Raw genomic sequence first — 15,300 nt, 5'->3', positions numbered from 1 at the left:
GGGGACACAGACACACGTATATATAAAACAACAGCAACGAACAATCTCCCCAACCAAATACGTTGAGAACAGGTGAGCAGGGCCAGCTCTCAACCTTCGTCGTCTCGCTCTCTCCCTCCCGTTACTCGCACACGCCAATCAGCAACAGCCCCACACAAAAGATGCCCTGCCTGTTATAGATGCGATCTCTCTGTAAACCTTCGCCCCCTCCCCCTCCTCCCCTCCGTATGCGCGTGCGTCTCTCTCGGATTCTATCTCCCAATGCCAGCCTTCCCGCCTTCAACAACACATACACACACACCCGCAGGGGGAGGGGAGGGGGAGGGAGCGAGATCTCTTCTCACCCCCATCAGTCATAACTACACACTGCAGTGGTCCCGTAGCGTGTAGTGTAAGCCAAGTGATCTGGGTCCATGAGAGGTGGCGCTGGTGGACAACGGCTGCTGTAGAGTGCCACACACCGGTGTGGGTCGTACGGAGCACGACAGATAAAGCAGCGCGTGTTCCTCTGGAAGTTCAGTGAGAGACACAACGAACACTGCCAGTCCGCGAAGGCTGTGAAAATGTTGTGGCGGTTCAAGCTGACACCGGCGGTGCGGCTCTTGGGAACAACAGCGAGGCCCAATGCAAAAGCAAGCCAAACAACGGCGACAGCAATACCGCACAACTGCAGCAGGATCTGTGCACTCCGCAGCAAGGACAACATGGAGGAGGGGTTCCACACGGTCACACCCGCGGTTAATACACCCATGGCAGCAACACAGATGACGAACTCGCCAAACAGCATTGCGGGCTGCGCTGATTCGCCCTCGACCGCTTCGTCCGCGGCTGCGCTGGCAATCCGACTGTTGGGTGGCCTGGCAACAGTGCCTCTCTTGCGCGGCCAGCGCCGCTTTTCCGCTTTACGACGGCTGCCGTCTGGAAGTGCGGTCAAACCCGGGATAGGGACGGTGTACGAGTAAGTACGCGGCCGGGACAAATGCGGCTCAGTGTCCACAAGTAATGAACAAACAATGTCGGTACTGGTTCTCATGTCCGGCGGCACCTCCCTTGTTGGTAGCACCGTCAGGCCATTGCCCTGAATGCGAAAGCCGCGGGTAGAGGCCCTCTGTGCTTCACAAGTAGGCCCCAAACCAGTCCCTTCATGCACTACACAGTCGACGAAGTTTTTTGCCGTTGCAACGGCTGGCGTGATGCTATTGGATGCGGTTCTTGGATACTCGCCGAGGTGTGCCGGGTGCCCTTCGAAGACAAGATGACCCGATCGTAGGGCGTTCCGCGTTTGTTCCGCTGCCGTATACGTCCCGCTGGCAGCGGCCACCAACTCCTGCAGCTGCGGTAAGTTTGCAAAGGGCAAGAGCACCGCCGCCAAGTGCTCCATGCCGTACGCGCCGGTGCTATCCACCTCCCAGCAGCGCGGGAAACAGTCCGCAAGTTCGGTGGGGGGCGAGACCATTACATCACGCAGAGCCTCCGGCACGAGATCAGAACTTTGCGGCGGCAATATGCAGAGCAGCTGAGAGAAGGGCGACGGCGGCCGCTGCTCGAGTTTGGGTGCCGCCAGTGTGTTTTGCACCTGCGGTCCTTGGGCTCGTAAGAAATCCGCGATATCGAGGGCCAGCGGAGCGTGGTGGAAGCCATAGTACCAGCCCCAACTCACCTCCAGGGAGACAGCGCTGTAGTAACGCCATACAAACCGCATCCCCTCCACATACGACCTGCACGCTGCTTGAACACCCGCTTCATCGCGCAGCGAGGTAGTTCGCACATAGGTGTCTCGCCAGCAGCGCCGGTCCGCAGCGGAGCACAACACCGGCGTTGCGGCCTCCTGTGGCGTCATGACACCTGACTGAATGGCAAACTGGCGGAAGCGAGCCGCTTCCACCGCGGCGTATGCGCGGAAGAGACGCTCCAGCTGCACCAACTGGATCTCGTGCGTGCCGCCAGTCAGGTAACCGTGCGGCAACACAGCACCGACATATACATCTAATAGTGTGTCCATTGCGCTTTCCCCGCAGTAGACGCTTGGCAGGTGCGGCAGGAAGTCGTTCCCGAGCAGGATGCCGAGCACGATAAAGTCGTCGATTATCTTTGAGTTACTGGTCGAAGTGCACGGGTGAAGCGGCGTGGACTGAGCCTTGCGTTTGGCGTCGTCCTTCCCCCCGCGCTGTAGGTCTCTCTTGGACGCCGCGAAGCCTGCCCCCTTTGCATCACTGTCACCACCGTCGATGTCGGCCACACCACCGCCCTCACTAGGGCCAACGCCACTGCAGTGGTGGAAGCGGAAGCCGTTTGCCGCCACGCAGTTAGCAGCGTCTTCGAGGGGATTGCCTCGGATGCGCATTCCCTTCTCCAAGCACAACTCGTAAACCTCGGAGACGACAGACGCCCCGACAACATCCACGTCAAAGTACTCGTAACTGGTGCAAGGCTCCACTACCACGTCAGCAATCGAGTAGGGTGATGTCGTCGCTGGGGTTGTCGCCCCTGGCATCACGGGACTTGAGGGCGCTGCAGAGCGCCGGGAACACATGCGATTGGCTTGGTTGTCACACGTCGTCGTCGTCGTCGTCATCGTGCAAACTGGGCCATCCACAGCTGTGAGATCGTCCCCTCCTGTGCTCGCCGGGACAGCAGCCGGGACTGCAGCCGAGTCCAGCGAGATCATCGACCAGCTTGCGACAGGCATGTCTTGAAACTGCTGCTGCTTCTCCTCCACGGTTATGCTCTTCTCGACAAGCGTGCCCCCAGCACTGCGGGACAGCAATGCCTGACTGTAGCTGGATCGCTTGTGGTCACGCAAAATGAAAACATGCGGGATATGCAGGGAAAGGGAAAGGAAGACGAGATCCGCGTCTAGCCCGGCGATGACATGGCAGCCGCGACCGTTGAATCCGGAGAACGACGACTGCGTGCGCAGAAAGTCTATGAGCTTGTGCTCTCCCTCACCGGCAGTGTTCGCGTCCGAGAACACGACGGTGCGGCCGGCCCAGTGTGCGGAAAGGGGGCTGGCGACATCCACGAGCGAAGCTGAGTCTCCGGCCTCGACTTCCGTATCTCCGCGGGATTCGCTCCTCCTTGGCGCCAACTTGCGACGGATGTAATCACGCACGGCAGCCGCCACAGCATCCATGAAGGCCGTGCCGGGGGATATACAGTTGCTGTCAAATTTGGTCGGGAGGCGCACCGCTCCCGGTTGGCTGCCGACTTGCAAGGCGGCACGGTGCCGCCCCTGGCCCATCTCGCCACTTGCGAAGGACTGCATCACAAGCCCCGCCCCCTCGGATGTCTCATCATCTGGTCCCATCGAAACGTTGCCGCCGTATAAGACATCCTCCATGAGCGCCTGCCTCACCTCCTCCAATTCCTGCTCCGCCTTGTCACACTCCGCATGCGTGAACTCATTTTGAATCTCCGCCACCACCGCCGCGCCAACGTCATGACTGCTGTCGGGGATCGGCTTGTGTGTCTCTGTGAGCGGCACCGCAGTGCGCATGTACCGCCTCGCGCGCTGCTGGTTCATCTTGGCGCGGGGTGCTACGCCGTCGATGGCGATGTAGACCACATGCTTTGGCCGCACCGTCACAACAAGTGTTTCAATGGCTAGGCAGATGCTGCGCAGCTTCTCCTCCTGCGTTCGGAGAGCTACGGATGGGTCATGTTCACTGTGGCAACAGGGATGGATTAAACCGTTGAGATCAATGTAGAGTCCGTGGACGTCGTTCGGGCAGCTCTCCACCACCATGGACGGGTACTTCTTCGTCAGCCACGCCGCGAACTTCGGGACCCCCATCGCTGGCACGTGGTTCACTGTCGAGGACACGTATGTTCTGTGTCTCAATGAACAAATTTAAAATGGAAGGCGGTTGTGGCGGCGTATCTCTGCACCACCGCACCCGTCTGTTGGTGAAGAAGAGGTCGCTCTCGAGAGATCTTCTGGACACATGTGGGGAGGTGGAGGCGGAGCGCGCTCACCCTTTAGTGTGAACTGTTTACAGGAAATCAAATACACATACACCAAAGACAGGCGGTAAAATCTCTGTGGTGAGTGGAAAAGCGACAAGATGCGGCGCGGCCAGCGCGTTGCACAGCTCAGGGGAGGTGTCTGTGTGTGTGTGTGTGTGTGTGTGTGTAACGAACTGCCGGAGAATCGATTTACAGCTCGAGACGTGAGCAGTGCCACAACCGTGAGTGGTGCAGTTGAACAGTAGATCGATGGCGAGGAGAATCAAAACCTGCACGTTGGTTCACTATGAACAAGGTGAAAGCCCACTGCGATGAGGGATGGAGAAATATCGCGACAGTGTCTCTGGTCAGCCCTCTGTGATTCGGCGCTCACTGGCCTGCAACAAATTGAAGTCCCGAGGGGGTACAGAGAGAGAAAGAGAGAGAGACGGACAAGACGAGTTTCATGTAGGGTGCGGATGATGCAGGAAGGTTGAGCAATCATAAACATGCTATGCGAACACGTGCAGGCGGGGAGAATCGAAGGACACGCACTCCTGCCTAGCTACACCCACAGATCCCTGTGTGTGTGTGTGTGTGTGTGCGTGTGTGTGTGAATGGGGAGCTGGGGGTTGAGAAAGGGAACGCCCATGCCTTCTCCTGCGACCAACGCCCCCCTCCCCTACCCTACCCCGCAAAAAAAAAAAAACATGTCCTCCTCCGGTGACATACCTCTGTGCGCAGTGGTGTGCTGTGCAAGGAAATGTTATTATTTGCGCAGAGGACGAAGCGAGATAAAACATCGGAGCCACTGAGGGGGCACGAAAAAAAAAATCCGCATTGAATCGGCCTCGCGGACATCTCCCGTCGTATAACACGGGAGAATTTTGTTTTTTGAGGCAAACGCGCGTCATCGTAGGGGGTCTATACGAAAACTCGTATGTGTGTATGTGTATAGCCCCCCCCCCTCCTCCGCCAGGGAGTGGATGCGGCTCAAAAATGCACACGCGTACATACACACGCACGCACAGCGTGCAGGATTCCTGACCATCGAGGTCGGTGCTCATCTAATCATACCGCCATGTGAGGGCGGAAGGGGGAAGGGAAGGGACGAAGGTCGTAGAAAAGCAGGGGGGAGAGAGGGGGGGGGGTTTAGGCCATACACGGTGTCCCATCGTCCGTCCATGTGGCTCTTCCTCCGTTTCACTCCAATCATCGCCACATGAAAAGGCGACCCGCACCGCCTGTGACTCAGTGCGCCGTCCCCCCCCCCCCCCTCCCCCGCCAGGAGTCAATGACTCTCGGTTAACTTGGAGGCAATGAAGGCGAGTGGGTTTCTAGGCGCCTCATCAGGAGCAGCTCCTCCAACCGCTCCGTTCGATTCACCATGCTCTGCAGCAACTCAACGACGTCACCGATCTTCTTCGATGAAGAAGTCGGTGACCGGCAGGCTTCCCCTCTGCGAGCCACCTGGTCCTCCGGATGCGTGCAGGTGGCATGAAGCCTAAATAGCTGGCGGATCTCCCCCTGTACGACGTCATGCATTCCCCTCAGGCGCAGAACCTCCTCGTTGAGCTGGCGGGCCCGCACCTCTAACTCGACCTTTGCCTCGCGCAACAGAGCAGCTTGCGCGCGATCACCGCGTTTCTTACAGGCATGCATGTCAGCGCGCCATTCCTCTCGCAGCGCCTCGATTTCCAGCCGCCGGGCCTGGAGAGCGTGCCGGCGTGTCCGTACCAGCTGTTGCAGTGCGAAAAGCCGCGCCGCGTGACAGTGAACCTGCGTAGCAGCTGCATTGTCGCAGACGTTGTCCATCACCGACCCACCAGTGTAGCTGACGCGGTCAGCAAAGGCCGGCGTGATCTGCTGTGCCGATGGTCCAGGGGGAACGCCAGCGGGCCGCGCTGCAGAGGATGTGCCGGCGCTCTGGGACGGGTCACGGTGTTGACTGCACGCCTTCAACGGGTCATCTGCACACGACAGGGGCCTTCCTTCAGGCCATAGGAGATCCGGCTGAGAATGCGGGGAACGGGAGGGGCCTAGATGCTGCACGGAGAGGGTGCCGTGAGCGCCGGCCCCGGTAGAACGGGCGTCCCGGTACGGCCGCGGTGTCGGTGAAGAGACCGATACACGTGGTACAGCGCCGCCCATCGATGTCGAACACGCCACGCTGTCGTCTTGGTCTAGTAGGTGCCGCGGAAGTGGTGTAGAACAGCCCAATAAGATTGCGGAGTTAGTGCCGAAAGCATACGACGACGTTGGCTGGTGCTTTGGTGGCCGATGCAGTGCAGGAGGTTGCCCCAGGGATACGTGACCTGTCTCTACGGACGAGAACGGTGCAGGGGGTGGTAGAGAGGAAGTCGCGTGTGTCAGAGTGCCCCCCTCACACGAGGTACTCGTGGAACTCACTGGAGCGCTGCTCCGTGGACACGCGCTCGCCGCTGCGAAACCCGGCGGCCGCGTGGCGGTAGCGCCAGCGCTGCTGGCGGAGTTTCTTTTAGACGAGGACTCCTCCAGCGCTCGCCCGTACGCCTCCATCTCTTGTTGTACAGCGGCGCGCAGCGCTCGAATAAGCGATGTCCACCGCGCGTGTAGCGCGGCCACCTCGCCTGCTGCCTCCTCCTCGGAGATATACAGCACACTCGATGGTGCTGGAGCTTGACTAGCGGTGGGAGACTTGCCTATATACTCTGCCATGAGGCGCTGCTGCTGCCGAAGGTGAAGCTGCTCTGCCTTCGCCTCCTCCTCGCGGCGCGACTGTGCACGCAGCTGGGCCAGTGACGTCTCAAGGACAGAAATGCTCTGCTCCAACCCACGCATCTGGCTCTCATGTTCATCATCTGCCGTCACTATAGCAGCCTCTAGTTGTTGCAACTCCGACTGCAACTTTTCAAGCCGCCGCTCTTCACCTGCAATAGCCGCTTCCGCTTCAGCTTCGGCTCCGGCTTTCGCCTTTGCAGCGGCAGCCCGTCTCAGTCCATCTAATGCTTTCTGCACCTCCGCCACTCGAGACGACCGGTACGTGTCCTTCCATGTCTCGAGTTCCTTCTCTCGGGTCTGTTGAAGGCTCTGCGCCTCCATGTCATACTCCTCCTGCACCTCCTCGCGGACTTCAGCAAGGCGGGAATTGATGAGCCTCGCTTGCTCATCTTCACTCGGCATACATAACGCCGTCATCTCGGACTCCAAAGTGGCGGCGGGTAGAGCCGGGACGGGGGGAAGCTTCGGCATCTCCGCCGACGGTGCCGGGTGGTCGCGCAGCCACGCACGCTTGCGAGCCGTAAGCTGAGCGTTAAAAGAAGGCTGCTGCCGGGGATTGAAGGCAGCCGGCGCAGACGACGAGGAGGAAGAAGCCAAGTTCTTCTCGAGTTGGGCCTTCATCGCCCGTACAGCCTGATCGTGTTTTGCCTCTAGCTGCTTCACCGCCATGAAGTGTCGGGTGTTCTCAGCCTCGCGTACGCGCTGCTCCTGGTTAGCCGTACGGCTAAGAGCAGCAATAGCCTCTGCAGACACCGATGCCGCGACATCCCCCAAGGGAGTCGCCGTGAGAGGTCGGCCAGACCTCTTGTTCTCCACCATAAGCTTCGTCTCTTCCTCGAAGATTCTTGCTGCCCGGTCGGCCTCGTCCCGCAGCTTTCGGACCTCCTCATCCAACTTTGCTTGGTTCTCTGCGCTAATGCCAGGCACACCCGAACTGCCACCAGGGTTGGATAGGCCGATGGAAGTCCCAGAGTTAGGTTCCTGTGCCACCAATGAAGAACTCAACCGATTCCGCTGCACCTGAGCGGCTTCCAGCGCCAACTCCTTCTCCCTCTTTCTCGAGGCGTACTCTTCTCGCAGCCGCGCAGTGGCAGCGGCGCTCGCCTCTCTTGCCTTGGCCACCTCCGCATCGGCGGCTGCCTGGGCTTCTGCGATCACAGCTTCGACACCGTCTGAAGACGTGCCCTGGGCGGTTGACTCCGCGGGGGCACTCGGCATCGTGGCTGCCGACGACGCTCCTGAAGCAGCAGCACCAGCAGCAGCAGCCTTCTCCTTCTCTGCAAAAATTGCCTGCTTTGTCGCCACTGCCTCTTGGAGCGCGGCAAGCATCGCGGTGTTCCTATCGCGGCACTGCTGCATCTTCTTCTCAAACTCCATCCCCACCTCCTCCTCAGTCGCGGCGACCGTCTTGTTTGCTTGGAGTCGCGCCTTTGTCAGCTCCGACCCCTGCTCTTTCTTGACCTCGGCCAGAAGAACGTCCGCCTCTTTCCTCTTTGTTTCCCGAAGCTGCGCCACCTCAGCGGCGTTGCTTGCCTCAAGTAACCCCCTCAGCTCTTCTGGAGACTGCTGGACAGTCCTTAACAGTGCCTGCTGCTTCTCCTCAACCTGTTGCTGCAGCTGTCGCACCCGAGTACCAACATCGTGCAGACGAGCTTTCCAACTTTCCTCGATTTGCTTCACCTCACGGGCAAGCTGCATACTTCGCTGGGCAGTGGAACTAGTCGCGATGGAAGCGTCCGCGCTATGGGCGGCTTCACCCGACGTTTCCTGCTCCCAGGCGGCATCCAGCTCCTTCTGAAGCCTCGTCCGGGCCTCAGACAGCCTTTGGCGCTCCTCATCTGCCTTCTTATCGAGCTCGATGCGCAGTGTTCGAAGCTGCGCTTCGTTTTCGCTCTCCAACCGCTTCCTCAAAGAGGCCTCCCACTCTTTTACACGAGACAGTCCGGCATTTGCGGTTGTGCGGCTCAAGCCGGGAGCAGGGTGACGCGAGGTGGCCGAGGACAGTCCCAAGATGTCCGAGACATCCGGAGGGGCGCGGGGTGCGCTGATGCCGTCGTTCATGAAACTGCCTGGTACCCGAAGGCTCTTAGCCTGCGTAGTGCCTGTCATTGCCGCTGCCACGCCTGCACCACTAACGTCGGTGAGGGAGCCGCGCGTGTGGCCCAACGGACCCGTTGTGACAGGCTTGAGGAAAAAGGTGTCGGCGATGGCCTTGGTGGACCCAGTTGCCGTGCTTGTCGGGCTGGAGAGGGGGGCAGCGCTTGTGGCGGGCTCCGCACGAGTACCGCCACCGCTACCACTGCGTTTCGCGCGCTCCTTCTCGACCAGACTCTTGTAATGTGCATCCATTGGGTGGTCCCAAAGACTCTCACCCGTCTGGAAGTTGAAGTAGTACACCTCGTTATCGTCTGTCTGGCAGGCACGCCATCCGTCCGGCAGTGCCGCTCGTAGCCCGTCTTTTGCAATCCACATCAATGCCGGCTCCTTGGCAGGGTCGATACCGATGTACTCGGCGTACTCCTTCAGCTCCTCCTCAGACGGCTCATAGTCCTCCCCGTAGTTGGTGGGGAGAATGGTGGAAACGGTGCCGTCATCGCTGCGAAACACCTCACCTGCGGACGGAATATCGGTCATGCTTTCGCCTCATCCAGATCAAAAAAAAAAAAAACACGGCGTCTGTTTGTTCTCCCTCCCTCCCTCCCTCCCCCTGCTCATGGCGTGCGTACGTCTTGGGGAGGGGGGTGGGGGTGGGGGGCGCAGAGGGGGGAAGGGGAGGGGAGGAGTTGGTGGATATGAAGACTTTCTGCGCTTGCTAACGTGTATGTGAGATAGTGAGAGTGGGGGGAGAGACAGAGGCAGTGGCAGGGACAGAGACGAAGGGATGCAAAGTTGGATTGCAGCAGTTCAGTTGGGGGGAGGGAGTGTGGGAGGGAGGGGATCCGGTCCGACATTTTTTTATGAATTCCCCGCGGGTCGCAATGTCGCAAACGTAGCGAGAGTCCACTGCATTCGCGAGGAAGGAAGAATGGGGAGGGGGCTCCTTCTCCGTGAAGCCACAGGAGGGGAAGGAGGAGGCACATGCGCACATCAAAATAAAAACTTTAGGGGCACAGGAGAATGAGGATGTGGAGCACTGCGGGAGGCGGAGGAAGGGATTATATAAGCAAAAAAAGGCATGGGGGTTAGATAAAATATCTTCCTCGGGAGTGCTGCCTGTTCCTTCATGCTTCTTCACAGCTCAAACACGTTTGACGGCGACGCTACTTCAGTGGTCACCGTCTTTGGACTGCGTGCAGACGGGACGGGGGGCGGCTGTTGTGGCGAAGCCGCTGTCGGCACACCAGGGCGGAGGAGGAGTCTATTCCTTTGGTTCGCCCGCATTGTGGTGCCGTGCAAGTCTCGCTGTGTCATCGTAAGCGACGGGTCATGGGCCGAAGCGGTATGTAGCCGATCTCGTGTACTCCGCTGGAGATGAGCACAACCTTGAAGACGGCCAATGAGGGCCCGCGTGCGGTGCCGTGAGGCTTCGGGGAGGGTCAAGTGAAGCCGCACCAGCCCACGTGGCACCTCGCCAATGTCGTGCGGAGACCATGGCTGGAGGACTTCAACGTGCACGGGCCACGCCCAATGCGCCAGCGGTGTCGCCCATGAAGGCGAGGTTGACGGGCCGGAGGACAACAGGCTTACGACGACAATAGCGTTACCAGCCACCCCCACCTCTTTGCCGAGTGTCGAGCTGAGGGCCATAAGAGCTTCGCTATACCATGTCGAGGTGTGTGCCCCTTTGGCCGTCGGACCGTCTCCCCCCGGTGCAGTACCCAAAGACGTTGTTAGGAAACCGCGTTGTGGACCCAGAGCGCGCTCCGCCTCTTGTATGTAGTCTGGCATGAGATGCAACGCGGCTCCGATGTCGAGCGTGCGATTCGCTAGCAGGAGTTGGGCAAAAGGGAGCGGCAGTGAAACGACGCGACTCCTCGCGCTTGGGCGGATCAGCGCCGCCCCGCGCTCCGTCAGTGCCCCCTGCGCAGTCACCACTAGAACACCGGCGTTGAGTAACTCGGTACCCATGGCCGGCGGTCCTGCGGACACTGCGGGAGCCTCATCAGGGCGGCGAGCGAAGCCAAGCCCAAAACTGTTTGGCCTGCTCTTGGGCGAGGTCACCGGCACAGCAGGGTGACGCCGCAGGAGTTGCACGCTAGACTGCGTGAGAAGACGCAGGCCCTCCCTCTCGCACCAGACGGCCGCCCAGCCTTGCTTCTGAAGGAAGTCTTGAGCGCTGTTGCACTCGCTCTCCCGCGGCTGTTGAGTCATCAAAGCGGAAGCGTTGGTTGATGCTGACGCATGGCGCGATGGCGCAGCGGCGAAGAAACCTCCCAGATGTTTGAGCACGAGGTGATGCGACGGAGGCAGCCGCACAAAACCACGGTCGTTGAAGATGTTGCTGCCACCGGCAAGCGATACCGCCAGCGACGCAGCAGCAGTTCCGTTTCCTCCCACCGCACCGGACAGTGAGGAGCCGAGGCGCAATGATCCCGCTGTTACAGCTTGGGCCTGGGAAGCGTCTAGCCGCTCCGGTACCTCCGCTTGCTTCTCGAGAACCGCGACGAAGAAGCCGTCTGTGTTGCTGTTGAGGTGCGGCATGACACGTCGGCAGCAACGATGCAGTGCTTCGCTGATGTCGCTGTCTCCCGCATCCACGGATCCCGGCGCAAACATGTCCGGTAGCAGCCGCGTTGAGCTCTCACCTTGGGCGTGGGCATCTGCGACACTGCGCAAAAAACCACCGGCGCTGGATGGAACATCCCAGCTCCGGAGTCCGGCCGTGAGGCGGAGTGGTGGCAGACTGCCCCCGCTGCTTTCTTCAGTTTGCCCATCGCTTCGGTGTGGCAAAAGTCGCGGAGGAGGTACCAGCTCCACAGTCTTGCCGCACGCCCGCAGCACCGCCGCCACAACCGCCTCGTTCTCCAGGGGGTTCAGAGTGCACGTCGCGTAGACAATCCGACCGCCCACCTTACACAGCCGCACTGCCTGATGCAAAAGCGCGCACTGCAGCGGGAAAAATTCGATGCCGCGGCCTGGGTGCCACAGCCGCCACGAGAGGCTGTCGCGACCCATGCGCCCCTCGCCGGAGCACGGGGCGTCGACCAGCACACGATCATACATACCTTCGCCCAAGAAGCCTCCACGCCCACCAACGCCGTTGTTCCCGCCGCCCTCGCTCGGCCCAGCCTGCCCGAACGTCTCCCCGCGTCCGCGAGTCACCACCACCTCGGGAGATGCGTCACGCAGGCGCTCCTGGAGAGCACCGATTCGCGAGGCCTGAGCCTCGTTGGCGACAACGCATCCGCTGCCGAGAAGAGAGTCAATGCCCCTGTCGGACGTCGCTGCACCGGCTCTGGGTACGGAGGTAGACGACAAGGACGTACCCTTGCAGTCACCGGCGTGCATGCAGTCGAGTATCAGTTCGGTCTTGTTGCCAGGGGACGCGCACATATCCAAGACGCACTCCCCCGGCTGCGGATCAAGACAGTAGATGGGCAGCATACTTGACAAGCTCTGAAACACAATGAGACGCTCACGGGAGAGGGACCGCAGCAGCTGCCGGTTGGCCAACAGCGTGTCGGCTGGGGTACTGTCACGGGTGTCGAGGGTGTACGCACCCATTGCTGGTGGCAGCCATGGCACGCGGTGCAACCCACGGCGGCGCTGCAGCAGAGCATGCACTGCAATCGTGTGCGGCGAGCACAGTCGGTGAGGCTGTGAAGTGCCGCTGGCAGCATCGCCGCCGCCGCCAACAACGCGGAAACCCACGTCGAGCGGGCGAGACCGCATGGCTCGATAAAGCTCGATGAGCTCCGCCTCGTCGCGTACAAGTCCTTGATGAAGAAAATAGCGGGTGAAGGACACGTTTGGGCCGGCCGTCAAGTTGCGTTGTTGGTGTTGTAGCCGTCGCAAAGCGGCGGCGGCTCGCTCTTCAGATGAAGACCAGAGCGCCTCGCTCGCGGAACCCCCCGTTGTGGCCAAGTCGGTGAGCGACGGCGGTTGTGCCAGCGCAGCCGAGACGCGCGCCTGTTTGGACAGCGTTACCCCAACGCCGCCGCTGCCGCCCTCAGCAGCCCCACTTCGAACGAGGCTGTCACTGGTCGCATGTAGGGAGGTGGTGGTTGTGGGAGCATGCCCGACACTCTGCAGACTGTCCTCAAGAGCACCATCGTCGTCTCCAAGACGCACCGCGCGCTCTGTAGCCCGCGAGCGGCCAAAGGCTGCGGCCAACAGAAACCCCTCGGAGGAGACGACAGATCCACTGGCAAGCAACCGTTGCTCATGCCGCTGCAGCACGCCCTCAATAACCCGCAGCTCCTCCGCACTTTGGCAAGAGGAGACGGCGTCTTTAATCCACGTGGGCTCAAGCAGCTGCGTGGAGGGCAGCCATTGTATCTCGGTGAGGACGATATCCAATGCAGCCGCTGCGACGCGGTGGTTTCCCCGTCTCCGAGCCTCCTGCAAGAGAAGAGAGGCGTTGGTGCGGAAGAGGCTGCGCTCCTGCGAGCGTCCCAGTCGCTCCTCAACAGAACGGTGCCGCTGGCGGGAGAGAGAGGGGATGACGTACTGCCGCACCGCGTTGCGTATGTGATGTTCTGATTTGGTAGAAGAAAAAATATGGTCCAGCTCACCACGGGCGGCCCGGAAGGAGTCAAACAAGACGCGTCGCGTGGCACGCACCATTGAGCTGTCGGTGCTGCGACACACAAAAATATAGTGGGATAATGGTGTTGGGATGGGAGGGAGGGGGGGGGGGCAATTAGGAGGTAGGCGAAGGGTTGGAGAGCGTGTGCTTTGGGCTCAACACGACATCGGTTGTGGTAGGTGCGCGCGGAAGAGAAGTGGCACCCAGGCAAAGAAAAGCGGTGCACTCAAGTACCATGGCCGCCTCCCCCCCCACAAAAAAAAAAAAACAGTTTGGACGTCGCTGCTTTGCGGCGGCAGGGGTGGGCTCTGCGCCTCCAACCTTTTGTTTTTGTCACGCATGTTTTCGTGCGCCTAATAGACGGCAAGCACTCGCCTACACACACGCACACACACACACAGGCACCTCACATCACAGCGGAGAGCGACCAGAGAGATTGATGGATCGATAGTATAAATATATGTGTGTCTGTGCGTACGTGTGCGTCTGTCAAAGAATATAAAGGAAAGGTGGCCCGTGCGAAACGATGCGGACAAAGCACAAGAGCGCCATCAAATACCACAAGCAGGGCTGCAGCAACACACACGCTGTGTGTGTGTGTGTGGGGGGGTAAGCGAGGAGAGCGGTTTGACACCCCCCCTCACCACCTGCGCGTTACTCTCTCCCACCGCACCTACACCCACACCCAGAGAGGCCAACGGCCACCAGAGAATGCCCACACTCATTTGCCTTTCCTGCCACCACGAATTCCTTTCGTTCCCCAGTGAGCACCTCGGTGTGCGCTACCCCGTAAATCTCTACTTGCATGGCCACCAGAACTCGTCAAACGCGTTCGGGTATGTGTAGCGGTACACGAACGTTTTTCGGTACTTGATTTCACGACCGCGGGAGTCCTTGTACACGCCCAGCTCCAGCTCTACGTTACGCCACTCACGCGCGAAGCGCTTCACCCGATCAACCCGTGTCTCGCCGGGGATGCGGCGCTTCACGTGCGCGTTGATATCCTCGTGAACGGGGTCCCATTGAGCACTGGGCAGCCGCACGTACTTTGTCCGCTGAGTCGTCTGGAGAGCAAAGGAGAAACAGCAGGCGGACAACTCCGTCGTCGTGGCCGTTACAGGCAACGGTGCAGCACGGTGCGCTGAGCGAAGCATCCTTCTTGGCACAGGGCGCTGATGAATGCCGCAGGTGGGTAGTGCACTACAACGGAGGAGGAGGAGCAGTCTAAAGCGAAAATGAAAGCAGTAGTAGCAGAAGCACTCAAAAAAAAATTTTTCTCTCCAATGGTCTACCGTGTGGCCGTCGAATGAGCTTCCCCCTACTCGAATAGTGTCTTGACAGGGGGGACAGGGGGAGCACGATGCCACTGAGCCTTGACTCTACTACAAACTAAAGAAATAACTACTAATAATGCCAAGTACCAACGCGTCCACAGGACGTCCTAGAGACGGAGCAGTGCTAGATGGGGCTTGCTCCCCCGCGTGTGCCCAAAGCTGCGAAGGGAAGACAACAACGGGACAGTTGGGGAGGAGGGAGAGGGGGGGGGATGTCAACGCTGTTCACGGAAGTGATGATCCACAGAGAATCGTTTTCGTTCATGGAGAGGTCGCCTCATGGAGTAAAATCGGGTGTATGGGGCGTGTGCCTGCGTGTGCCTGTGTGTGTGTGTGTGTATGTGACTTGGACGTGAATGGGTGCAGGGTTTGACATGACCAACACCACCACCAGCAGTCGTCACCAGGGGCATGGGGAGGGAGGGAGGGGAGGGAGGAATGAGGAATATTTAAGGGAGGGTTACCTCATGTGGCATGCGAAACACTGCTGGAGAGACTCGTGTAGTTGAAGGGCAGCGCGGGCACCCCTGTTTTGACGCTGCCAGACAGATCCGCGAGAGTCGCACTCTTCAC

General features: G+C 59.9%; 4 protein-coding genes across 4 annotated transcripts; all 4 read right to left on the bottom strand.

Annotated features, from left to right (window-relative positions):
- Nucleotides 1–349: 349 nt before the first annotated feature.
- Nucleotides 350–3,793, bottom strand: JKF63_05504 (uncharacterized protein; the record flags this gene model as incomplete). Its single annotated transcript, XM_067901462.1, has 1 exon — nt 350–3,793. The coding sequence occupies one exon, from the start codon at nt 3,791–3,793 to the stop codon at nt 350–352; it is 3,444 nt and encodes a 1,147-aa protein (XP_067758137.1).
- Nucleotides 3,794–5,250: 1,457 nt separating this feature from the next.
- On the bottom strand, nt 5,251–9,339 carry JKF63_05503 (uncharacterized protein; the record flags this gene model as incomplete). Its single annotated transcript, XM_067901461.1, has 1 exon — nt 5,251–9,339. The coding sequence occupies one exon, from the start codon at nt 9,337–9,339 to the stop codon at nt 5,251–5,253; it is 4,089 nt and encodes a 1,362-aa protein (XP_067758136.1).
- Nucleotides 9,340–9,936: 597 nt separating this feature from the next.
- JKF63_05502 (uncharacterized protein) lies at nt 9,937–13,431 on the bottom strand (the record flags this gene model as incomplete). Its single annotated transcript, XM_067901460.1, has 1 exon — nt 9,937–13,431. One exon carries the CDS (start codon nt 13,429–13,431, stop codon nt 9,937–9,939), a length of 3,495 nt encoding a protein of 1,164 aa, XP_067758135.1.
- Nucleotides 13,432–14,190: 759 nt separating this feature from the next.
- JKF63_05501 (uncharacterized protein) lies at nt 14,191–14,547 on the bottom strand (the record flags this gene model as incomplete). The annotated part of the gene is made up of 1 exon (XM_067901459.1): nt 14,191–14,547. The coding sequence occupies one exon, from the start codon at nt 14,545–14,547 to the stop codon at nt 14,191–14,193; it is 357 nt and encodes a 118-aa protein (XP_067758134.1).
- Nucleotides 14,548–15,300: the final 753 nt, after the last annotated feature.

This window comes from Porcisia hertigi, chromosome 17, assembly GCF_017918235.1.
Source record: "Porcisia hertigi strain C119 chromosome 17, whole genome shotgun sequence".
NCBI classification, from domain to species: Eukaryota; Euglenozoa; class Kinetoplastea; order Trypanosomatida; family Trypanosomatidae; genus Porcisia; species Porcisia hertigi.
This window is presented reverse-complemented; position numbering and strand designations above follow the sequence as displayed.